Raw genomic sequence first — 25789 nt, 5'->3', positions numbered from 1 at the left:
AGGGGAACTATGCATTGCAAGTGAGCTCGGCATCAGCACAGAGCAGAATGCTGGCAGGGATTTCCCAAGTGCCTCGTATGCCCTTCCTTTACTGCAATAGGGATCACTTGTCACCTGAGAAGGGAGTAGGGACGCTAGCTTGCCGGCGAAGCTTGCTAATTGTCACGCTTTATTAATTCCAACTCTTCCCAAGAGTGAGGGGGAGAAAAATCCCTGACGGCATGTGAGCCTCGGGGTCCCTGTGGCCCACGGAGAGAGGCTTGACTGAGGGCTTCCCAGACTGCCACGAGGCATAAAGGAGCCAGCCGTGGGGAGAGCCCAGCCCAGGGCCAGACGTGTGACTGAGGGCTTTGCTCAGTAATCATTCTCCTGTCCCGGTTCAGACAGAGCTAAGGAAGGACCCGTTCTGAGGCTGGACGTAGAGTGAAGAGAACACCAGCTCCAAGGGGCCACCTCTCGGAGCAGTCGGCTCCCCTTCATCCCAGTTCCTCCGTGGGCTGGCCGTGTGACCTTGGACAAGTCGCTCCCCCTCTCTGGGCCCCCGTTTCTTCATCTGTAAACTAGGGCTGGTAATGCGACCTCCCTCAAAGGACGGAGGTGAGCGTGAGAGCAACTAATCCAGGAGCACGCTATGCGGTAGCTACGTTTGCAGCCAGGCCCACCTGGGTTTGAATCGCGCCACCAGCACTGACTGCTGTGCGATTTGGGGTGGTTGCCTTGACCTCTCTGGCCCTGTGTTCCTCCGTCTACAAAATGGTAACGCTGCCTTCCACGAGCGATGGGGAGCATCCAGTAAGCGGGGCGTGAGTCTGCTCCGACCCCAGCTCTACCGAACGGTACGTATGGAGGTGCGAGGACCTGCCCTCCCCAGGGAGGTTCCCCCCACCCCCAGCCCCCGGGGCTGGCAAAGGGCCAGCTGTGGTGCTGGAGGCAGCCTGTAGCCCTTCCCAGCCGCCCCGCCCCAGTGGTGACGACCCGGCCCCTGCCTGTCTGAGGGGCAGGAAGGAAGTGAAGAGGGTAGCTGGCGGCTTCCTCTTTTCTGCCCTGCTCCAGGCGCTGGGCTCTCTCCCTCAGTGCCTAGGAGCAGGGGACGGCAGCACCATGGCCCCCCGCACGGCTGCCGTCCGCCAGACCTGCTGCTGCTTCAATGTCCGCATCGCCACCACCGCCCTGGCCATCTACCATGTGGTGAGTGTGCGGGTGGGCGCGGGGAGGCTGTGTGTGTGTGTGTGTGTGTGTGCGCAAGAGAGAGGGCCCCAATCTACTGACCCCCTCGGGTGGGAGGACCGCTGCCCACCACCTCTCCGTGGGAGCCCGGCCAGATCCCTTCCCTGCTCTGGGCCTCAGTTTCCCCTTTTTCAACCCGGGAAGGGGGGGGGGGCCCTGCAGCAGCTGGCAGAGTGGAGCAGTGGTGGGAGGAGGGTCTTCATGCTGAGCGAATGGAACTCACGTTGTCTCTGGGGCTCAGTTTCTGCCTCTGGAAAATGGGACAAAAGAACAGCCGCGAGGTTCGAAGGGAGCAGCAGCCGGCAAAGTGCGTCGGGAGCCAGGAATCTCGGGAGAAATGTGGGCTGGGGCTGTTGCCAGGGGATGGGGTCAGGCCCCAGGCACAGCATGACTCTTCCTGTGGGGGGTCCTGGGCCGCTGGGGGGATGAAGGGGGGACCCTCTCCTTTGTGCTCCGGGTGGGGAGGGAGGGGGCTGAATCCTCTTGGTTTACAACCCACCAAACCACCAAAGAAGATCTGAGATCTGGTGCTACGGGGTGGGGTGGCTTGCCTGGCCCTGAGGGGGAGCAGCCCAGCAGTTCCCCTTTGGAAGCTGGTCTGCAAAACCCCCCCCTGGCGTGGAGCCTTTGTCTTTTCGCTCGGAGCGACTGTGGGCAAGCCACAGCCCCTTGGGGCCAGCGGCTCCCCGCTCTGTCTCGGTGGGTGAAGCTTGGGGTCTCTGTTCACTCCTGCCCGGACCCCGTCTACCCCACCGCACGACTCTGAGCCACACCCGGCTCCCCCAGACCCAGGCGCCTTCCTCCTTAGGGTGACTCAGGGCCTGTGGTTAACAGTTCTCTCATGAGCCTAGAAGGGCTTCCTCAAAATTAGCCTAAATCCGGCATTCTGTTGTGGTGGGCTGCTGGAAACTGCTGAAGTCTGGCTGCATCTGCTTCCGGTCTTGGGCAGGACAGGCAGGGCTGTGGCGAGAGCCCGGCCTTCAGAGGGGCGGGGCTCCTCAGCGGATCAGTGCACAGCTAGCTTCGGGGTCCGCTCCTGGGTGCAAATTCTCGCCTTCCCCGCTTCCGAGCTGTGCCGCTGGGGACCGCTTACTTAACCTCTCTGGGCCCCGGTTTCCTCATTGAAAACAGTAATACCTCTCTGGCTGTGAGGATCGGGGTGCCTGGCGCACAGCAGTGTTTGTGAGCAGTGCCTCCGACACCGTGTGCTGCCGGGCACTTGGAGTGATGCCGGTTTGGGGCGCTTCTCAGAGGTTGCCTTGCCCAGCTCCCGCCGGCGTGACAGTGATCCTGGGAGAAGTGAATGGCGCCTCGGTTGTCCCCACGTGAGATCCTTAGGGCCTTTCCAAGCTCGGACTGGGCAGCGTTCTCCGAAGGACGGTGATTGGCCCCCGCGGCGTCCCTGTGGGGGACAAGGCCCCTGGGTCCGTACCCCAGCTCTGCCCCTGACTGGTTGTGTGACCTCGGACAAGTTTCTCTCTCGGGCCTCCGTGTCCCCTTTAGAAAATGAGGGGTGGGGATGTGGACTGGCGCAGAGGTTTCAGACTCCAGCCTCTTGACGGGGCCGGGCAGGTCGCGTAAGTGAGTGCAGTGGGGCGGACGGACCCGCGGTGACCTCGGGGCCCTGTTCTGGGTCTACCCCAGTGGCCGGTCCCTGCTTCCTCTGATTGTTGCCACATAGGAATGTGGGCCCCAGCAGCCGCTCTTCTGACATTCAGAGAAGCAGGAAACACGGCCTTTTAGGCCCCATGTTGTGGCGTTCCCATGTTGGCGACTGGCTCGAGGTGAAAAAGAAATCCCTGTGCGGGCGGGACCGCGTCCACATGCAGGCTGCTTGGGCCTGGCCTCTGTCCTGAAGGCCCCAGGCTTCGCGACTCTCGAGAGTTCTTCTTGACCACGCTGCGTGAGGTCCTCACCAGGACGTGGTGAAGCGACATCAGTGCCTGCCCGCAGAGCTGGAGAAAGTGTGGGCCAGTGACCAGGGAAGCCTCGTTGGAGGCGGTGCCATTAGGGGAGGCGTAGCGTGTGGGGGGTGGTGAGGCACAGGTGTGCAAAGTGCACAGGCCGAGGGGTGGTGGCTTGTGTAGGGGACACTTGCACAGCCCAGGCTGGAGGCTTTGGCTTGGGGTGCAGGTGGTGGTAGGGGCTCCAAGTGACAAGCTGAGGACTCTGGGAGTTTGGGGTAGGGTGCTGTTGCTATTTGGGGCTGGAGAATTCTTTGTCGTACGTTGCGGGACGTTTCGCGGCATCCTTGGCCTCTATCCGCAAGGTGCCGGTAGCCTCCCCCCACCTGCCCAGTTGTGACAACCCAAAATCCCTCTAGGCGTTGCCAAATGTCTCCCGGGGGCTAAGTCACTCCCAGTGTCTGTAATGTGGACCATGGGGAGCCATGGGATGTTCTAGAACATAAGGCATGAGAACAGAGGAGAAGCCAGGAAGCTGTACCGGGCAGCGCTGTCTGGGGTCCTCGGTTGGTTCCAATGGGGGGATCGTCCTCTGCTCCTTCCCAGAAAGGGCAGGGGGGCCGGGGGCTTTCTTGTGACTGAGCAGTCGGGGGGACAGGTATACTGTCCTGGCCTCTAACACCTGGATGGAAAAAGGGAAGCTATTGCCCAGATGTGTTGATTGCCCAGATTGTCATCATCTGGAGCCAGTCATGGGTGACAACATTAAGAGCTATTTATAGACTCGGCCTCTCTGGGGAGGCTTAAATTAGGTCTTTAGCCCCGGCTTGTCTGCAACCCAAAGCCTGTCTTAAATCAATGGTAGGAAGAAAGGATACCCGGAAGGCCCTTTGGCTCAGAAATCTCTCCCTGCCTGACTTCTCCCCTCCAAGGCACCTGGAATCCCATTAGGAACGCATTGCCCGGACGAAAAAGCTTACACCCGCTGTGGTTTCAAAACCTTGTAGCACCAGGCCGGGGAGGGAGGGAGGCCGGGGCTGGCTGTCTCTGGGCTGCCGGGGTTGTGAAAGCTCTAATTGTTTCTACACTCCCGTATTCTCCGTGTTCGGTACAACGCACACGTATGACTTTTTAAAGTAAACTTAATTTTAGAACAGTTTTGGATTCACAGAAATGTCACAGACATAGTACAGAGTTCCGTACGCCCTGCACCTGTTTTCCCCTAGTGTTAGCGCCTTATGTGATGGCTCATCTGTCACAGTTGATGGGTCGCCTTCGACGCGCTAACGTCCACACTCTATTCAGATTTTCTCAGCTTTCCCCTAACATCTTTTTTTTTTTTTTTCCCTGTCTCAGGATCCCATCCAGGATACCGTGTCACATTTAGTCCTTATGTCCCTTAGGTTTCCTCTTGGCTGGGACGGTTTCTCAGATGTTCCCTGTTTTTGGTGTCCTTGACAGTTTTGAGGCGTGCTGGGCATACGTTTTGTCAAATATGCATCCAATGGGACTTGTCTGAGGGTTTTCTCTTGGTGAGGCTTGGGTCAGGTGTTTTTGGGAGGAAGACGACAGGGGTAAGGGGCCATCGTCAGCACATCATATCAAAGGTATGGACTCCTGACGTGTCTTAGCACTGTTGACGGTGACCTTGGTCACCTGGCGGCAGTCGTGATCGTCAGGTTTCTCCCCACTGCCCCCACTCCTCCCCCCTGCCCCGCCTTCCATACTCTCCTTTGGGGAAGAAAGTCACTTAAAGAATGGGAAGTTATTTCTTGAGGGCGTTTGGAATTTCTCATGGGAGATTCGTCTGTTTTCCTCATGTGTTAATAACACGAAACGGTTTACTTATTTATAGCAGTGGAAACTCACGGATATTTATTTTGTACTTTGGGTTATCATCCAATGCTACTGTATTTATTTGGTTGCTCAAATATATTGCTTTTTAAATTGGCAAAAAAAAAAAAAAAACCAAAGTAAAGCCACCTCTACCATTTGAAGGAGTCTGTCCTTAATGAAGATACGTTCTCCAACATGCCTTCTTTTTATGTGCCGAGCTCCAGACCAGGGTCTGGACCTCTAGGGGCTCCAGGCCCAAGGACAACTGTGACAATGGCTTTGCTGGATGACGGGGCTGACTGTTCTGGGGGCACAGATGAGGGGCCTTATCCCAGTCCCGGAACAGACGGGGGAGGGGAGATTCAGGAGCGGCTTCTTGGAGGAGGCTGGCGTGCTAGGGATGAGCAGGCCCGAGCTTGGGCCTGCTGGGGAGAAGAGTGCAGGCCAGGTCGAGAGGGCAGCTTGAGCAAAGCCTTGGGGGTGGGAGAGACCATGTGATGTCTGGAACACGGGGAAGCTCGTGAAGCTGGGGTTTAGGGACGGATGGCTGTGAGGTGTGGTGGGGGGAGGCTGGGCCGAGTTCCTCTTTTCTTGCGGGCTTCATAGCCAAAAGGAGGGATCTCTGCTTGGTCCAGTCCTCTCCTTTATGGATGAGAAAAGCAGAGGTCCAGGAAGGTTCCTGGTTTGTTCCAGGTCACAGGGAGGGAGGGAGCCAGTCTCCTCACCCAGTCTTCTCCTCTTACCCATTTCTTCTTTATGGTCCAGCTCACGGGAAGCTTCCCCCTCCAGGAAGCCCTCCTGATTTGTCTTTCTCAGACCCCCCAGGGGCTCTCCTTTCCGCTCCGTTTTGGGATTGAAAATCACAGAGCCGTCTCCTAACTTACGAGGTGACCTGGCGCAGGCAGGCGCTTTGCTGTCCGGGGCCTCAGTTTCCTCATCTCCTAAATGGGGTCAGTAGCCCCGGCCTCAAGGGCGACTGCTTTGGGGCATTGAGCTGATGCGGCCCCATTTGAGGGAGGGGCTGCCGGCTGGTGCCCAGAGTGGGCTGGGGGAGCAGACCGCATCTTTGAAAGCTCGTCTGTCTGGGGCCTAAAAATAGGCCCCAACTGCCAGGTGGGGAAAGTCCCTGATGAAAGTCTGTTAGAACCTCCGCCTTCACGCCTGGTGCCCCCATGTGGGGCAGAAAGGCCTTGGTCTGTGCCCTGCAGCTCTGTGCCCTTCCTGGAGGTGTGAAGAGGCCGGTGGGGGTGGGGCGGAGGTGGCCCAGGGGCCCCGTTGGAACTGAGCTATGTTCCTCATCTCGGGGATGTGCACCCCACCTTCTAACTTATAAAATGCTGGAGGCCCACACAGCTGCTCGAGGGGGCCGTCAGACCCACTGGACCCATGGGGGGCTGCGCGCAGGGCGCCCCCTGGGGGGCAAAGGTAAGCGTTTCTTGTGTCACCAGACCTGGGGGGCTGGGCGATGGAACTTTTTTACCCCGTGAGGGGGGCAAAGACAGGCCAGACCCCAGGCTGGGCTTTGTCCTCTTCCTCACTTCTTGGTTCTCAGGCCCCAGGGAAGGGCAGGAAGGGGCTTCTGGGCATGGGGTGTGGGTGGTGGTCCCAGTCTTCAGGAATCACCTGGGTTGGAAGGACCCACTGCTGTCAGAGGGCCGCAGCTAAGGGAGGCACCAGCTGGGAGGAGGGCGTCCACCCCACTCGGACTGGGCCCCATGACTGGAGGGCCGGGTCTGGGTAGGGTGACGTCTTCTCAGTCGCCCAGGAGGTGAGGCTTCTATTTTGAGGTCCTGGGACCAGAGCCTCGCTCCGTGCTCACTGCAAGGCCTGTGCTGGTCTCCTGTGAGGAAGGGGCCCACAGAACGCCCAATGAGGCCGAAGGCTGAGCGAGAGGCTGCATAGGCAAAGGTTCTGGCTCCCTGCCCTGCCAGTCCTCGGCCTTGCTACGGCCCAGACCATCCCTCCCCTCCGCCAGCCTCAGTTTCCTCCCCTGTCATACGGGGGCCGGTGGCCCAGAAATGTGGGGTCATTCTGGGACTCACAGGAAACCAGGTGGAGACATGTTTAGCCCCTGATGAGCGCCCCACAAATGGCAGCTAACTCTGGAGCCCCCGTTGGGCAGGAGAGGAAACAGGCTTGGAGGGGCCAGTCGACTTTGCAGCCTGTGGCAGATGAAGGACAAGAGCCCGGGGGTCCTGCTCACGGCCCAGACTGTGGTGGTGGGGGGGGGGGGCACGCTTCTTGGTAGCGACAGGGGAGGGTCGACTGTAGGATCTGGGGAGGGGGTGCTCGTTCGTAGAAACTCAGAGCCCACATCTAAAGACACAGTCTCGATTTTCCCTGCAAAATGGGGAGAAAATGGGAAAAACAGAACTTGCCTCACAAGGCTGAAGTGAGGATAAAGGGCAGGTCTGGAAGGGCCGAGGGCCGAGGGCAGAGGGCAGAGGGCAAAGGGAAGGTCTTGCTGGGCTGTTACATGCGGAGGGCAGGGGGTCCCTGAGGATAGAACGCTGGCCCTCCCAGACAGCCCGGGCCGGAGCAAGATGCTCCCCATGGAGCGCTCCCATCTTGGCGATCCTTATGCTATAGTGTGATAAACCGAGGCACGCACCGTCCGAATCATGTTCTGTGAGCTCCCCGCCTTTGGACAAGCTGTCCTTTCTGCCTGGAGTGGTCTTTCTCCAGCTTCTTCCAGTCCCAAAGTCACGGCCCCTGGAAAATCATCTGTTCCCTCATGTCTCCGACACCCCCCCCCCCCCCGCCAGCCCAGCCGCACGGCAGCTACCGTTTCCTGGGGGCCTACTGGGGGCCTGGCACGGATGACCCCCAAGTTACAATCCCTCAGAGAACTTCTTACGGTTTCCTGAATGGGGCTCACCCACTTTTGGTCTTGTCCTTCCCTCTGCCTGGAACACCCTTCCCACTGCCCTTTTGGGAGAAAATGTCTTTAAGACGTACTGCTTCTCAGAAGCCTTCCTGGAGCCCCCAGTCCTGGACCCCGAGCCCCCAATAGTCATCCCCATCCCAGGGCGGCTCCTCACCCCCAGCTCCTGGGCCCCGTGGCTCCTGTCTTCTGGCCTGGGGGCCCGGAAGCCTGATTTATCTTTGTAATCCCCAGGGCATGACACATAGTAGGTACCAGCTAATCGCTCTTTGATTTGACTTTTGCCAACCTTTTATTGGTGCATAACTTACACAACTATCACAAGTGCACATCTTGAACTTGTACGAGGTGACACACCCGTGTCACCTCCAACCACATTACAAAATAGGACAAGGCCAGCACCTAGAGGCCCCTGGTGACATCTCCTCATCACCACCCTTGCCCCACTGGCTTCTTCCCACATATGTTCTAGAACTAACTAGGGATGAGATTTCACAGCAGGTGCCTTTTTGTGTCTGGTTTCTTTGCCTCAACACTGGGTTTGTGATGTTCCTCTGTGTTGCTGTGTGTGGCCAGCAGCCCCGCCGTGTAATATTTCACTGAACGGATACATCGCCAGGTATTTGCCTGTCCTCCTGCGGGAGAGTCGTTTCTAGTTTGGGGCTGTTACAAATAGGTGGCTGTGGCCATGGGGACTGGTGGTTTGGTGTCCACACACAGGCACTTCTGCTGGTCCGCGAACAGTGGAGGGGGCAGGGGTGGCAGGGAGGACAGCAGAGTGGCAGCCTCGGGGCGGGGAAGCTGGCTCTGGGGCACAGGAGGGCAGCCGAGCCCTGGCTCCGGGGGCCCCGGCAGATGATCTCTGGGCCGGCTGGGGAGGTGACTGGGACGGTAGTGCTGTGGGGGAACGGCCCCCGCCCAGTGGCCCCGATAAGCCTCGCCAGGAAGTATGGGGTGGCAGAGGAGGGGGTGGGGGAGGAGAGCTTCCTCTTGATGCTGATACATCTGGCTGGCTTCTCCCTTCCTCCTCCCAGATACGCAGGGAGGGGAGGCGGGCAGGGGAAACAGAGTGGGCAGGTGAGTTTCAGTGATGGCGTGACGATGATGAAAGTGATGACGATGATGGTCCAAGCATGCAGGAGCCCTAGGGTCCCTAGGCCACCAGAGCCGGGGGACACAGGGTCTGGCTGGAGCAGCCCTGAAAAGGGAGAAGGGGCGGGAAGGGGTGTGCACTTGGGACCCATTTCCCATTTTGCAAGCTGCGCTATGTGTTGAGGGAGGGTCGAGGACCAGCCCGGGCCTGACTCCTTGTGCAAACCCAGGAGGCCTGGGACGCACCCAGGCCCCTGCTCTCCTCGGACGTAGGTGGGGCGGGGAAGGGGGGACAGTCTGACCTCGCGGATTTGTGAAGCATCGATAAAGTGAAAGGCCGGGAAAGTGTCCCGCTCCAGCTGGCACGTAGTAGGTGCTCACCGAGGGGCGGGTCTCTGTAAGTGACGCCCCCCCACCCCCCGGAATCCCAGAGGCTGGGACCCTGCCTGCCTGCTTCTGAGGGGGTGCGTCCTGAGCCCCGGGAGGTCAGGCCCACCTTCCTGGTCAGGGAAGTGGGGTCTGAGCCCCAGAGTCGGGGAATGTCACATGTCACCACCACCCTCCCCGTGACTGCCATCAGCACAACCGAATCGAGATGTCACCACGTCATCAACATCAGCAACGATGTCTGTGACTATTTCCCAGCAGGTCCGCTGGAGTTGCCTCTGTCACCCCCACCCTTGCCACAGCCGTGGTCACACACGTCATCGTAACTGTCTCCGCCACGCCAAACCCAGCCACGTGACAGCCGGTCCTCACCCCCCAGCAAGGTCGCCAGGGTCACCGCCACTCTGGCCACGGCCATATTCCGTAGCGACCCCGTTCCTCTCACGCCCACCCCCCGGTTTTGCCGCTCACCCTACGAGCCCTGCTGCCTCTATTTCAGCTCTAGCTGTCGGTTGTTTCTCAGAATCACTAGGAAAACAGAAAATCTCCCAGCTTCCTGGCCTGCTCAGCTTAGGGAGGTTGTGTTTGTTGAGAAAGAAGGGACAGGGTAGGGCTGGGCACGGGGACCGAGCCCAGGGAGGAGCAGAGGGAAGGGGTGAGAGGGGGGAATGGAGAGCAGGGGTGGCGGTGGGGCGGGGGGTGCTGAGCATGGTCAGGACTAATGTGGTCTTGCAGCCTGAGCCCTGGCTCGGTGTCTGGAATGAGGCTCATCCCGGCTCTGCGACAGGCTTGCTGTGTGGACTTGGGCTGGTCATTGTGTCTCTCTGGGTCTCACTTGCCCACTGGTAACATCCCCTCCTTCAGGGAGAGGCATTCCCGCCCACGAATTTCCCTGGATCTGCACTGCCAGCCTCTGGGCCTCTGCATTGTGATGCTCCCTCTTCCTGGAATGCTTTGTTCTCTTCTCTGTTGGGAAACTCCTACTTAACCCTCAAAACCCTACTCCAACTTTTCCCATTTGTGAAACCCTCTGTGAGGCTTCCAGACAGTGGCGATCACTCCGTCATCAGGGACCCTCAGCCCTCTGCAGGCCCTTTGTCGTGACTCTGAACACACTGGTCACTCATGGTTTCCCCCGGGGACTGTGACACCGGCGGGCCAGGCCAGGGTGAGTGGCTTACCTAGGCAGGGCCTGGGGCCATTGTGTGCTCAGAGAGCATTTCCTGGATGAACAAACAGAGGGAGTGAATGAGCGCCTACACAGGTTAACGAACACGGCCCAACCGTGTTGGTTTATGGAGCACTTGCTGGGACGCCTGGCCCCGTGCTGGGATGTCATTTGACTCGACCGCAACCCTCTGGGGCAGGTCTGGTTGATATCCCCAGGAGGCAGGCTCAGAGAGGTCAGTGGCTTGCTCGCGGGCACAGAGCTCGGGTTGGACCCGGGATCACCTGACCTAGGCACCCTAGCTCTTCCCTGCGTGATCTCACCGCCGAAGAGAAAAGGCAGTGAGAAAGGCGCCGCCCTGGGGGAGCAGGTGAGCGAGTGGGCTTGTGGGAGGAGAGGAGCCCTGTCCTGTCCCTGGGGGTCGTGGGCCAGGGCCCAGCCAGACCCTCAAAGTTCCGGGAGAAGGCAGCTCTCTGTCCAGGTGGGTAGCAGCAGGGGTGTGGCGGGGGCGAGGGGGGAGGTGACGGCCGGGGGCCTGGGACCTCGGGGCTCCTGAGGTCTCCGGGCCTCTCCCAGCATACACTGGAGGAACACGAGTTACTTTCCGGGAACCGCCAAGGCTCCTGGGTAGGGGCTTGGGTGGAGCAGTGAGGGCCCGCGGATGAACAGAGCACAGCTTCAGGGGGCCACCCTGGGTGGCCTCGGTGCCACATGCCATAGTTTGCAAGGAGTTCGATCGTCCCAGTGGTGCAAATGGGGGTGACCCTCCTCAATGACCAGAGGGGGTAAACTGAAGGCAGGGAGGAGTCCGGAACTGGGCAGGGTTACACAGCAGTGAGGCAGTGGGGGAGGCCTCTGGTGCCCCACCCGCCGGCTCTGGAGTCGGAGGTGTCCAGAGCTGCCGGGGGAAGGGTGGGCAGAAGGTTGGTAAGACCAGGGGCTGGGCCCACTCGGCCCTGGGTGGAGCCCTGGACCCCGGGAGCCCAGGTAACAGGGTTCAGATCCCCGGCGGCCATGTGAGTTCTCTTCTCCGAGCCTCCATTTTCTCATCTGTAAAATGGGGAAAATGTGGCTTCTGTCGCAGGGTTTTGGGAGACTGCGATGGAGGCCTGTGTGTGCAGGTCTGGGCACACAGTAGATACTCAATAAGTGTCAGTTCCTCCCCCTCCCATCTCCTAGGGAGCGGAGGCTCCTGTCTTTCTCCTGGACTGGGGCTGTTGTCTTCTGCCGAAGGCTAGGGGCCGGCAGAGCGTCTGAGTCAGACTCTGAGTTTGCCGGGCTCTGAGCTGGTTCCTGCCTTCTCTGGGCCTCAGGGCTCTCACTTGGGGGACAGAATTACCTCCCTTGCCTTATAGGGCTGCTGAGAAGGTGGAACGGAGGGAAGCCTGAGCCCGTAAGAAGGTGATTCTTAGGCAAGGAAGACCACTTCCGGCACCTGCTGACCTCGCAGGAACTGCGGGGAGAGAGGGGGTTGGGGCCCTCTGACTCTGCCCCCCGGCGCAGGCATGGGAGTGGCGAAGCGGGCCAGGCTTCAGGCAGAGGCGGGAGGTTGGGAGGTGCTGGAAGGACAGTGGAAGAAGGAATCCAATCTCGGGCCCGTTGGCCTGGGTTTGAATCCTGGCCCTACAGATTACCAGCTGGAGGCCACAGATAAGTCACTGGACCTCTCTGAGCCTCGCTTTCCTCATCTGTGAAGTGGGGGTGGGAGTATTCAGAATAGTCCCTTTGCTGGGTTTGGGAGGATCGTCGGGAAGGTGTGGGTGGCACGGATGGCATGCGGTCAGGGTACACAAAGGTCCCTGCCCTTCTCCCCCTTCTTTTCGGGGTCATAGGATAGGGTGGAGGTGGGGAGGGAGGGGGTGACTGTGATGCTAATGGCAGGAAGGGAGGCAAGATGGCGGGGCCGTGAGAGATGTTTAGGACCAGAATTGAGGGGTTGGGGACGGCTGTGGGTTAGCATTGGTCTCCAAAGTGCGGTGATACCCGAGGTGACCGCTGGGACCTCAGGAGGACAGTATTAGAATTTCCAAACTTTTCCACTATATCCTTTATTAACTTCTGGATGTGTGTGTGTGCGTGTGTGTGTGTGTGTGTGTGTGTGTGTGTGTGTTTTACGATGTTCGTGGTAACCAGAACAGTGGCACGTGCATTCAGTTTTGAAATGAAGAAATAGGGGCGCCTGGGTGGCTCAGTCGGTTAAGCGTCCGACTTCAGCTCAGGTCACGATCTCGCGGTCCGTGAGTTCGAGCCCCGCATCGGGCTCTGGGCTGATGGCTCAGAGCCTGGAGCCTGCTTCCGATTCTGTGTCTCCCCCTCTCTCTGCCCCTCCCCCGTTCATGCTCTGTCTCTCTCTCTGTCTCAAAAATAAATAAACGTTAAAAAAAAAATTGAAATGAAGAAATACAGGAGTGTGTTCAAAGGGTTTTACTGACAGGTGCATGGTCAAAATATCTGCACCCCCTGGGGTACTGGCTAGCAGGGGTGCTGAGGTGTTTTGGGGAGTGGGGTGTGCGCGAAGGAATCAGGAGAGCACTGGGGGACTTGGACTCCAGTCTCCGCTCTGTCCCCAACTTGCTGTGTGTCCTTGGGCAAGCCACCTAACGTCTCTGAGCTTCCAAAACAAGCAGAGGGGAGCTTATAAAATGAGTGGGCAGAGGCTCTTTCGAGCAACGGGAGGCTGGGATGGTCTGGTTCTGAGCTTCGTTTGGGACTTCCAGAGTCTTCTCTTGCCACACCTGGTAGATACCCATGTGCCCTGCTAAGCCCAGCTGCGTCTTATCTGTGCTCTGCTTGCACACCCCCAGGGACGGGGAGCTCACCACCTCGCAGGGTGCTCTGTTCCGTCCCGGATGGAGCTGTCATCTACCTCGCTTCCTCCTTCCCTCCTTAAAGGTGAACTTGAGGGGTGGGGGGTGCGAGGGGCTGGAACCCCAGCTTTTAGGGGCTGAGGAAGCAGCTCTTTTCTCTTGGGGCCGTTTCCTGTGGGTGCCAGCCGCAGCTCTCACAGCATCTGCCTTCCGCTCGGGGCTGCTCTCAACCTTTCTGGTGAAACAGAGCCTTTTTTTTGGCTCAGCTCGCACCAGGTAGAAGGGCAGCTAGAACAAGCTTGCTGCCCACCCCCTGGCACCCTGGTCTTGGTGCCGCTGCAGCACCTCATGTAAGCTCACCTCAGCCAAAAGCAGATTGTGTTTGCTGAGCCCCCACTGCAGGTTCCAGGCTCAGTGCTTTGCAAATACAATACGATTCTGCACTGAATCCGGTGGTTGCCCGTTTCCAGACGAGAAGGCTCAGAGAGGTGAAATGACTTGCCCAAGGCCACGTATTGAGCTGGATTGAAATCCACCTCCGTCTGACCTGGAGCTCAGCAATTCATCACTCTTCTGGGCTGTCCCTTTGTGCCCTCCCTGAACAGAAGGTAACATGGCAGGAAGCTGAGACCTGTGTCTGAGCTAAAGCAAAGCAAAACAAAACAAAAACAAAAGCAAAAAAACCCAGACCCACATCATCGGCAGGGGGGAAACAGGTGGTGCGTGTTTGGTTGCCTGTCAGCTGAGCATGAGTTACTTAGTGCAGGGCCACCCAGAAAGCCTGTGTAAACTCATGCCATATTACTAGAGGTAGGGCAACCACTACAAGGAAGGAGATGGTCTTGTGATTCTCAATGTGGGCCGACGGTGCCTGGAGACTTGTGTGTAGAGGTGGGGAAGAGCAGAAGGCTTGCTGCAAGAACACGGACGTACAGAAGACTGAGTTCCCTTGGCTGGAAGTATTTAAATAGAGGCCGCATGGCACAGGACTCCCACATTGGATGGCAGAGGGCACAGGCAAGGTGACATCCAAGGTCCTTTCAAACTGCAGTTTTATGGCTGGACTTCAACTGTCACCAGGGCCACAACACTCAGGCCCATAAGATTTGGATGGGGTTTGTTCATTTGTCTGTCTGTCCATCTGTGTGTCCATCCATCTATCCATCATCCATCCATCCATTCATCCATCATCCATCTATCCATCCACCCATCCATCCACCATCCATCCATCATCCATCCATCATCCATCCATCTATCCATCATCCATCCATCCATCCATCCATCTATCCATCTATCCATCCATCCATCCATCCATCCATCTGTCCATCATCCATCCATCTATCCATCCATCTATCCATCAGCCATCTATCCATCCATCTATCCATCAGCCATCTATCCATCCATCTATCCATGCATCCATCCATCCATCTATCCATCCATCTATCCATCCATCTATCCATCCATCCATCCATCCATCTGTCCATCATCCATCCATCTATCCATCCATCTATCCATCAGCCATCTATCCATCCATCTATCCATCAGCCATCTATCCATCCATCTATCCATCAGCCATCTATCCATCCATCTATCCATGCATCCATCCATCCATCTATCCATCCATCTATCCATCCATCTATCCATCCATCCATCCATCCATCTGTCCATCATCCATCCATCTATCCATCCATCTATCCATCAGCCATCTATCCATCCATCTATCCATCAGCCATCTATCCATCCATCTATCCATGCATCCATCCATCCATCTATCCATCCATCTATCCATCATCCATCCATCCATCCATCTATCCATCAGCCATCCATCCATCTATCCATCATCCATCCATCCATCCATCCATCTATCCATCAGCCATCTATCCATCCATCTATCCATGCATCCATCCATCCATCTATCCATCCATCCATCCATCATCCATCCATCCATCCATCCATCCATCTATCCATCCATCATCCATCCATCCATCCATCCATCTGTCCATCATCCATCCATCTATCCATCATCCATCCATCCATCCATCTATCCATCAGCCATCTATCCATCCATCTATCCATGCATCCATCCATCCATCTATCCATCATCCATCCATTCATCCATCCATCTATCCATCAGCCATCTATCCATCCATCTATCGATCATCTATCCATCATCCATCCATCTATCCATCATCCATCCATCCATCCATCATCCATCCATCCATCATCCATCCATCCATCCACCCATCCACCCATCATCCATCCATCCATCCATCCATCCAATACAATAGCTAGAGCAGTGAGCAAGAGAGACACAAGCCTTCCTTGCCTGGAACCTTCAGTCCAGTGGGTATAATAGCAATAATAATAGCTAGCATAGGTGCTTCAAGTGAATTATTCCATCTGGCTCCACTACAACTGTATGAAGCAGGCATTATTATCCCCAGTTTGCAGATGGAGAAATTGAGGGCACCTGGGGATTGGTAATGACAGGGCTCCCCAGGGATTCATGGATCAGGTGCTCCCAGGCCTGTGTTGAGAATTCCAAGAGCTTGAAGCTTTATGATGCTCAGATGCCATGACTAAGATCCCCTAATGCCCTGAGCCTGTTATAAAAGAAGGTGCAGAAGAGGGGCCAGTCACTGGCGGGAGCCCTCAGAGCCTCCCCCCCCACCCCACCCCCTGCCACCAACCTCGACCTTCAATAGTCATAGTTATTGTTTTATCAAGAACCAGGCATGGTTCTAAGTGCTCTCCCGGGATGCTCTGACTTATTCCCTCATGATAACCTTAGGTAGCTACTAATGCTATCTTTATTTTACAGATGGGAAATTGAGGCACAGAGAGGCTGTGTAACTAGCCCAAGCTCACACAGCTGGGAAAAGGAAGGAGGGGGACTATGGGCTTGAGCCGTCTTATCTGTTTAGGCCACACTTTCATCCGGGATGCTCCACGGACCTGGCCTTCTGTCTCCTCCAGGAGCCTCCTCCCAGGCCCCTGACTACCTGCCACCAGGGTGCACGGGAGCAGGGGTGGGAGTGTGCGGGCCTCACTGATGGTCGCTCTGTCTGCCCGCAGATCATGAGTGTTTTGCTGTTCATCGAGCACTCCGTGGAAGTGGCCCACGGCAAGGCCTCCTGCAAGGTCTGGCAGAACGGCTACCTCAGGCTCGGTAGGTCCAGGGGACCCGGGAGGCGGAGGGGCCCTGGCGGCAGGTAGACGGGCTGGGGTTTGAGGCCCTGCCCCTACCCTTCTGAGCCTCAGATCTTTCACCAGCAAAGGGAGATCTGTCCCCACCCAAGTCTCTAGGTGGGAGAGCAGAGAGGCTGGTGCTTCGCGAACCTAACCAGCTCAGGAAGGTGATGGCAGAACTCTCCTGCCTCCCTCTGTCAATGGCTGCCCACCACCCTGGAATAAACTAGAACCTCCCCATGGTGGGATCCAGCCCCGGCGAACCTCTCCGGCTACACCTTGCAGCGTCCCTTTGCTCCCTGCTCCGGTGGTCTTGGCCACACCTAGCTCAGCCCTGTCTCAGCTCCTTGGACTCCTGGTCACTCCACTCACAGGCCACCTCCTCAGAAGGCTTCCCCGACCTCGTCCTGGGCCCGGGGGTGGCAGACTCGGGCCACCCTCCCACCCTGCGTCCCGTGTTACCCGAAACGTTCTGTTTGCTGCCTTAGTAGTCCCCAAGACTGAGAACGGCAGGAGGCCAGGGCCTGGGCTTGCTCCTTTGCTGTCATAGCCACCACACCAGTGGCTCCCAAAATGTGGTCCCTGGAGCCTGCATGGGGTTCCTGGGGGCACCTCTGGGCTGCTCACTGCTTTCCCTTGCCTTTCAGCCAACCTGGTCTCCAGTTTCCTGCTCATCACCATGCTCTTTGTCATCAGCTTGAGTCTGCTGATCGGAGTGGTCAAGGTGAGGGCTTGGGGGGGGGGAGGGGACGGGGGTCCGGACCTGGGGCCTGGCAAGGAACCCCGGATGCCCTCCTGCCCCCCTTCCTGTTCACACCCACTGAGCGGGCAGCACTGGCTGCCAACAGGGTGGGAGGTGGGTATTTTGGGAGACTCCCCCCCTCCCCGCCCCTGCACCCTAGAGATCGCCATGCTTCCTGACCGTTTGGAAAGCCTCATTTCTGTACCAGACTCATCAGGCTGGAGGCCTTGGTTCCCCGTTAAAATGCACGCTCCATGGGTGGGGGCTTGCACACGGATGCTTTGGTTGTACTAGCTGGTGACCCACATGCTCGTGAGCTGCCAATGCAAGCAGGGAGTTTTGACAGGGGAAAGAGAAGGGTCATTTTGAGGCCTGGGGACAGAGGAGAAAGCAGCGGGTTTCGTCATCAGTGAGAGGAACCAGAAGAGAGGCGGGCTGGGGTGGGGTGTAGACGCCTCTGGCTCTGTTTCACCCAGCTAGCAGGAGAGAGAGAGAGAGACTGGGGCTCAGCCTCCTGTGAAGAGGAACCAGTCTGTCCCTCGGCCCCCAGGGGGCAGGAAGCCAGGGCCTCACTACACAGGCACCAGAGCAGGACCCAGCAAGGGCGTCCCGGGGAGCCGGCGCCCCGGCACTCACAGGCCAGCAGCGGTGGGGCATTGGATGGTTTGGGGCTGCTTTGGAACGCCTCCACTTTGCCTGAACTGCCACCATTCACTCCCTGAGCCAATGCCGCTCTTTCGGAAGCCCGGTACCCCAGGGAGTGATTTTACCCTGGGCAGGGTGGGTCGCGGGGTGCAAGTGGTCCAGCTAGAAAAGTGGATCGGGGCGTCCGGAAGGTTCTGAGATGGAGTCTGGGTTGTTTTGGTGGCCTCCTGAGTGATCTTAGACAGCCACCCGAGAAGCCACAAAACCACTCCTTCTGTGACTTTGTCCCCAACAGTGGGTTTGAATGCACTCATACTGGCCCCCTCAGTTTGAAGGAAAGGGACTTTGGCCTCAGCCTCCCAGGGCCTCTGACCGTGACTGGACCCCCTGGGAGTGGTCACCTAGGGAAGGGCCCCACCATTTAAGCGAGTGCAGACTTTTCCCCACCACCGGACCTTTGTTCGGCCCTTCTTCCTCCCGTCGCCTCCCGTCCCCCTTGTGGTTCTTTCCAGATCTAGCCTCAGTGTCCCCCCCTCTAGGAAGTCCTCTCTGATCCCTTCTCATCTGTGAAATGGGCACAAAGCCCTTCCTTGTTGGGTTCTTGAGAGCACATTGAGTCAGACCCTGCCCCTGAAGGCCCTGGGGCGCTTATCTCTGTAGATGGGGACTGTGCCCCATGTCTCCTGGGACATCGAGACGCCTTGCATTCAGGGCCTGGCCTGGGTCTTACCTTCTCCCCATCCCCAGAACCTCACTCCGGGGTGTGGGTCCACGAGGAACGACCTCAGCTTAGCCAGGAGGGGATGATTGGGGAGAGGGCCATACTACCCGGGGGAGGGAGCTGCCGGTGAGGGCGGGGGGTCCCTGGGGGCGTCGGGCCGCACAGGACACCCTGACCGTGCCGGGCCTGTCTTCCAGAACCGGGAGAAGTACCTGCTGCCCTTCCTGTCCCTGCAAATCATGGACTTCCTCCTCTGCTTGCTCACTCTGCTGGGCTCCTACATCGAGCTGCCCTCCTACCTCAAGTTTGCCTCCCGGAGCAGCAGGGTTGTGAGTACCCAGCCCTGACCCACATCCCACAACCACCCCCCTTGCCTGGGGGAGGTGGTAGGGGCTCAGGCTGGTGAGGGTGGGAGTCCCCGGGGCCCCTTCCTACGTGATGAGCCCGAGCCCCGTCGGATCGCCCCAAGCCTCCTCCTCTGGAAAATGCGCCCGTGATGGCACATCATCAACAGTGTTATGGGCATTCAGGGAGGGAGGTGTATCCGGGGCGCTCAGCGCCTTGCGGGCAATCAAATGCCAGCCACACGTGATGCTATACCACAGGGAAGGGCGCATGGCCATTTCAGTCCCCAGCCCCTGCTCTGTCCCTCCTTTGTGACCTAGCGGAAGGAAGGAGGCTAAAGACAACAATAAGGGCCAATGCCTGTGACGGAGGGTGCCGGTCCCTGACTCGGCGCCCCAAAAGTCACCTTCAGACTTTCCTTAACTGTTGTCCTGGAAGAGACTGAGTTGCTGGACCCGGGCTGGGCCGCGGGAGCCCCCCCCCCCCACCCGGGGCCTACCACCAGCCCTTGGCGGGAATGTCTGAGAAACGGGCGTCCGTTTCTTTCTGGGTGCTGTGGGCTGGACAGTCGTCAGCATCCTTGGCTGAGTGTCTCTTGGGCTGAGGGAGCACCGTGTGCCCCACAGCCCCGGGACCTCTGGGTTAAGGCCTCACTGCCGGTTTGTTTCCTTCCTCCTGCCTTTGCCCTCCCAAGGGCGCCCCCAAGGTCCCCCTGATGACCCTGCAGTTGCTGGATTTCTGCCTGAGCGTCCTGACACTCTGCAGCTCCTACATGGAAGTACCCACCTATCTCAACTTCAAGGCCATGAACCACATGGTGAGTCTGGGCTAGGGGGCGGCGCCCATCACCGGCTCTGCGGCCTGGAGCAAGCTGCTTCCCCTCTCTGTGCCTCGGTGCTCAGGCTGGGCCCCCTTCCTAAGCGGGGCCTGGGAGGAGGACTCTTGGTGGGGGTGAGTTCTCGAAGGAGAGCTCTCAGGACGTCGCTTGAAAAGGAGTCAGAGAAGCAGGGGAGGCAAAGGGAGAAGCCGGGAGGACGCGTGACTTTGGGGGCGGCCCCGCTCGATCCCAGAGGGAGCCCTGATGTGTGAATTGCACCGCAGAAATAATACTCATTGTCTCTAGCGGTCTGACAAATTATCCCCAAACCTAGTGACGCGGAATGGCTAACCGTTGCTGTCTCACGCTGGGTCCGAGGGAGCGGACCCAGCTGGGTCGTTCACACTCAGGGTCTCTCGTGAGGTTACACCTGAGGTGGGGAGGGGGCCGTGGACGCCAAGGGCTTGACTAGATCTGGAGGGCCCACTCCCGACACGGCTTACTGGCGTGGCCGGGATGTACCTCCCAGAGCCCTCGTCCGGGAGCCCGTCCTCTGGAGAAGGGCATCGGCGTGGCCCCACCGCAGCTGGGGGCCGGGTGCTCCAGCCAGGAAAGAGCCAAGTGGGCGGGCTTGCTGAGCTCGCCTGTCGCCTGGGGCTGATGGTAGGTCGCGCCCCTGGCAGGGGTCGGGCAGGATGATGGCTGTGCCACGCCTGTGTCATTCCTCCACGTGTGGACGCTGGAAGAGTCCCTTGCGGGCAGAGGCGCTGACGTGGCCCCCAAATCTCTTGCAGAACTATCTCCCCAGCCAGGAGGGTATGGCTCACAGCCAGTTCATCAAGATGATGATCATTTTCTCCATCGCCTTCATCACTGTCCTCATCCTGAAGGTGAGAGGCCCCGCCCCCCCAGCTCTGGGAAGTGTGGGGAGCCGCTGCTGCCCTCCCTGCTCTTGGCTCCTTACTCCAGCCCTCCCACACCAGCTCCTTGGACCCCACTTAGGATCCCCGGGGACATCCCATTGAGAGGGAGGGGATCTGTGAAGACCCCCCCCCCCCACCATGTTCAGGTGTCAAGGACTTAACGTGTAACCTGGAGAGAACCCTGATCCAGGGAAGGAGGAGTTGTTCGGTCTGCAATCAGATTCAGAAAGTCTTGGATGTGAGTCCCAGCTCTCCCCTTGCTAGCTGTGTAGCTGGTGTTCGAGCCACTTCTCTCTGGGCCTTGGGTCTCATCTGTGAAAGGGACATAATTAATATTGCTTTGCCCCGTCACAGTTTTCTGTGATTCAAGCACCAAAATGTAGGTGGGTCCTGAGGTCATGTTACTAGAGGTTGGGTGATGAGAGGGAGGGAGGGGAGTGGTTTTATTCTTCTCGGAGGTGGTCCGGTCCAGAGGATAGAGTCCCGTGTCGGGTCCCTTAGACCTTAGAGTTCTTAGAGAGATAAGAACTCTAGAGACTTCCTAGGGAGACAGGACAGACTGGAGTGTGTCAATAGCAGCATGACCAGGAGGTAAGAAAACTCTGCCGTCTGAGGGAGTCAGGGAGACCAGGGCAATTCAGCTGAGAGGAGAGATGAGTCAAGGGAGACATGATCCCTGTCTTCAAATACCCGAAGGACCCTCATGGGGATTCCAGAGGCCAGCGCTGGAACCCGTGTCCCAAAGCCGCGGGGAGGCTGATGTCGACTCGGCAGAAGAAGGGGCTTTAAAGAGGGTTCTTTTCTGACTGTGACAAGATGAGCAGAAAGGAGGCAGTCAACTCACCACCCACCACCGCCCGGGGACCGCGTCCGGATATCTGGGTGCATTTCCTTCCCGTCTTTCCGTGTGGGTGGCTGTCACCGGACGTCACTGCCTCCTTCAGTTGGAGGCCCCGAGCAATCTCTGGGGTCACCTAATGCCAGCCTGGAAATGGGACTTCACTCCTTCGAACCTTCCCTCTAAGGGCGAACCCAGCCACAAGGGCTTTAGTGAGGTGCAGCGAGAACTTTCCGGAAGGCTTGGGGGAACCAGCGCGGGGGTTGACGTCATACATCAAGGCCACCACACAGCCCTGTCCCCCCCCCCCATCTCCCCTCCTCTTCTTTACCCCCTTGGGTGGGAGCTCTCTCTGCGTCCCGCACGCTGCCTCACTGGCCACCCTCCACCTGCTTGGTTTCCCCAGGCCCCTCCTACTTCGTTCTTTTATAATTCATTTTATTTATTCCTGCGACCTCTAAGTCCTCATCGTGGGGTTCCGTAAAACAAGAGAGCTTCCTGAGACGGGACCCACTCTCCTTCCTTGGGGGGTGGTTTAGGGGCAGAGAGAGACCTATTGGCTATTGTTTCTTGAACAGGCCCTTGGGGGCTTCACTCCCCACTTTGGAAAATCCGCCCCCCCTTCTTACATCAACTGCTAAGAGAAAACAGTTGCTGACGTCATCTGCCAGATGCATACATCTGTAGATATAGTTTTTTCTGCCTTTAGAAACGCAGGATGCTGTTTTGTAATCTGCTTTAACGAATGACATATCCTAAGCACTTTGGGAGAAAAGGTGTCCCACCACGGGCTCTGTCCCAAGAAGGACGGGGTCGTCTCAGGAGGTGGGGAGTTTCCCAGCTCGGGGGGGGTGGAGAAGAATGATTTGTAGGACCATTGCCAGGGAGGCTGGAGGGGGACCCAGAAGCCCCCAGAAGCCCCCTTCTGCGCTAGGTCTGTGGGGGCAGTGAAAAGGACAGTGTGTGGAACGCTTAGGGCTGGCCGGTGAGGCACCCCTCAACCGGAACAAGGGCGTGAGCAGCAGAGGCCGGTTGCTACCTTCTGGGCTGAGCTGGGGCTCCCCGGGGAGTGCCCAGCATCTGTCCCAAGCGTGCTGGGTCAGCGAGAAGAAGGGCCGGCAAAGCGTAGCCTGACCCGGGCCTTTTTCCAGGTCTACATGTTCAAGTGCGTGTGGAGATGCTACAAGTTCATGAAGTACATGAACTCAGCCGAGGAGAGGAGCGGCTCCAAGATGCTCCAGAAGGTGAGCCTGGTGGGGGTGGGGGTGGGGGTCATGTCCCAGCCCTGCCATACCTTGTGTCATTTGGGGCAAGCCTCTCTCCCCCCCTGGGGTTCAGTTTCTCCACTGTGAGATGATTGGACCAGAAGAAATGGGAAGATCTCTTTTGGCCCTGATAGTCTAGGATGTTACTCATTCATGCATGCATTCAATATTTTCTGCCTCTTACTCTTTGGTGGCCTTATATCCAACCCTGGGGGTGCAGAGAGGACTTAAGACGCCACCCTGTGCTGGGGGAGTGCATAGCCCAGAGTGAATCCAGATTCAGAGATCTGATTGCAACTAAGGGCGTAGCACTGGGGGGGGAAATGGGAGCATAGAGGAGGTACCTGGTCTCATCTGGGGTATCAGGGAAGACTTCCTGGAAGAGGTGACACTTGACCAAGTCTTAGACTGTCAGTTGATGCAAGTTAGCTGGGAAAGGGGAAGGGGCCTTCTAGGCAGAGGGTTGAGGCGGTCTTAGAGGCAGCTGATTGGAGATATGACGGGCAAAGTGCAGCTGGTTTAAACGTCTGGTGCCACTTTCCTCCTCTGTAAAATGCGGGTTGTATTAGCCAAGAGTCTGTTGGTCGCCAACGGCAGAAATCAACTCGGTCTGACTCAAGTGATAACAGGGAATTTATTGGCTCCCAGGACTTGAGCGTCCAGCGTAAGTCTGGCTCAGGCTGGCTGAGTTGTGACGTCTGGTGAGATCTCATTCTCTCTGTCTCTGGACTGTCCTCTCCTCAGTGTTGGCTACGTTTTCAGGTAGCCCTGTCCTTGTGGTGGCAAAATGGCTGCCAAAATCCCTAGGTTGACATCCCACCCTCTCAGCAACCCCAGCAGAAAGTCCCAGGAGCACGCCTGATGGCCCAGCTTGGGTCGCAAGCCTATCCCCAAACCAATGATGCTAGCCAGGGGGGAGGAGATTCTACTTTGCGTGGCCGCACCCAGGGCGCATGTCCTTGGATCTGAGGGGTGGGACCAACTCTTCTGAAAGCGTGTGGACCGAGAACGTTTTTCCAGGGAAAATGGTGCATGGTTATCAAAACAAGGGGGTTTGAAGCTGAACAGGCAGAGGCCAGTCTGTCCCCTACAGGGATAGACACTGCCCCTGTCTCGTGCATGCAGTGTCAAGCATAGTAAGTACCCAAGGTCCTGGGTGGGCAAGGTGCTGGTCACCGTCATCCATTCTGCCAGAGGTGGGGGTTGGAGCCTCTTGACTCCAGGTTGGCATCCTGGGTCCTTCCGGCCAATCGTCAGCCCTTATCTCTCTGTCGCTCCCAGGCGGTCCTGCCGTCCTATGAGGAAGCCGTGTCTCTGCCATACAAGACCCCGGACGGGGACCCCGCACCACCCCCCTACTCGGAGGTGTGACGCCCGCCAGGCCCAGCTCTGGTGTTGGGAGGGGCGGAGCTGTCTCGCAAGCCGCTTCTTCGCTTTGGTGGCCCCTGCGGCCCGGGGGCGAGCCGCCCGGCTGACTTCAGGACAAACCGGCTTGTGTCCCCCTCGCTGGCCTGCTTTTCCCGTGGGGCCTGGGAGATGCTCACGACTGGGTCAACGCTGTCGGCGGAGTGACTCCCGAGTCCCTCAGAAATTCAGTCCAACGAACCTCGGCTCGTTTCCAGCTCCAGCACTTGTCCCACCTGTTCGTCATTCAAAGTTCGGGGGGTTTGGTTAAACAACTTGCAACTTGACCCCTTTCACCACGTGGCTGCCAAATCAAAATACGCCTCCCCATGCAGGGAAGTGGTTTGTCCAGACAGCAACCATCGCGTTGGCTTTCAGGCCGTTGTCCGTTCACACAACAAACGATGCTGCCCAGTCATCGCCTCTTGGTCCCCTCCCCCTCCGCCACCTCCACCAAGCACAGCCGTCCGATTTCTTCAGACGGCTTGTTTCAACAATTACGGTCCGCCACCCATCAGTCAGTTTTAAACTAGGGACAGAATTCAACAATAACAATGACAAAAATCAAATTAGCCCCCAAACTGTGCCATGCAATCGCCCCCGGCATCTGGTCGCCCACGCTGGTCCCTTGGGCTCCTCTGGGCGGCTGAGCGATTGTTAGCGCAAATGAACATTCAGGCACTTGCCAGACGTCACCCAGCAGCTACTTCCAGGAAATAACGGTCGTCTCGTCACGGAACTGTCCCGACACACGGTGGTTTTGCCGGAGAGTTGTCGTCACCAGCAGCTGGCCGCACGTGGTCACTATAGTCACGCAGCGACTGCCAGTCCATTCCGCAGGCTGGCCCGTCCGTCACCAGTCCCGGCACAGGGGACTCCGTCCTGCCCAGTGCTTGTGCTTAAGCAGAAATTTAGCCCTGACGCCAGGCGGGTCCGTTGGCTGGACTGAATCTGCAGGTTAGGCAGGCAGACTCTTTGTGGGCCCAGACCCTGCCACGGGCGCTCGTGTTGGTGATGGCAGAAGGGAAGGTTTTGGTCCCAACACCCCCTTTTTTTCCTGTTTCCGGAGTTCCTGAGGACGCTGACCCCAAGGCAGAGACAGGGCCATGGAGGCACGTTCTCTGGGGTCTGAGAGGGGGATACAGAGGCAGAGGGCTGTGCAAGAGGTTCCCTGCCGGCAGCCCCTTGGATAATTGCTTTGTGTGTGACGGGGAAGAAATTTCAATAAAGCAGCATCACGCTTCTCTTTGGCTGACCTGATTTTTTTTTTATGTTTATTTATTTTTGAGAGAGAGAGAGGGAGAGCGAGAGAGCACAAGCGGGGGAGGGAGAGAGAGAGAGAGAGAGACAGACAGGGGATCCAAAGCAGGCTCCGTGCTGATAGCAGCGAGCCCTGCGTGGGGCTCGAACTCATGAACCGAGAGATCATGACCTGAGCCGAGGTCCGACGCTCAACCGACTGAGCCACCCAGGTCCCCCTGATGTGATTCGTTAAAATGTGGTGTAGGCAAGGGCTGGGAGTGCTTGACCCTGCACTGTTTCTGATCACAAGTCATGGACCGCATAAGTACCCTGATGTCTCCCCAGGTAAGGTG

General features: G+C 57.9%; 1 protein-coding gene across 1 annotated transcript; it reads left to right on the top strand.

Annotated features, from left to right (window-relative positions):
• Positions 1–999: 999 nt before the first annotated feature.
• On the top strand, positions 1000–25438 carry LAPTM5 (lysosomal protein transmembrane 5). The gene is made up of 8 exons (XM_043574310.1): positions 1000–1188; positions 16381–16474; positions 17142–17218; positions 18800–18931; positions 19642–19764; positions 20559–20654; positions 22677–22769; positions 24072–25438. Exons 1-8 carry the CDS (start codon positions 1102–1104, stop codon positions 24159–24161), a joined length of 792 nt encoding a protein of 263 aa, XP_043430245.1. The 5' UTR covers positions 1000–1101; the 3' UTR covers positions 24162–25438.
• Positions 25439–25789: the final 351 nt, after the last annotated feature.

This window comes from Prionailurus bengalensis, chromosome C1, assembly GCF_016509475.1.
Source record: "Prionailurus bengalensis isolate Pbe53 chromosome C1, Fcat_Pben_1.1_paternal_pri, whole genome shotgun sequence".
Taxonomy (NCBI): domain Eukaryota; kingdom Metazoa; phylum Chordata; class Mammalia; order Carnivora; family Felidae; genus Prionailurus; species Prionailurus bengalensis.
The sequence above is the reverse complement of the archived record's forward strand: the minus strand, read 5'-3'. Positions and strand labels throughout refer to the sequence as shown.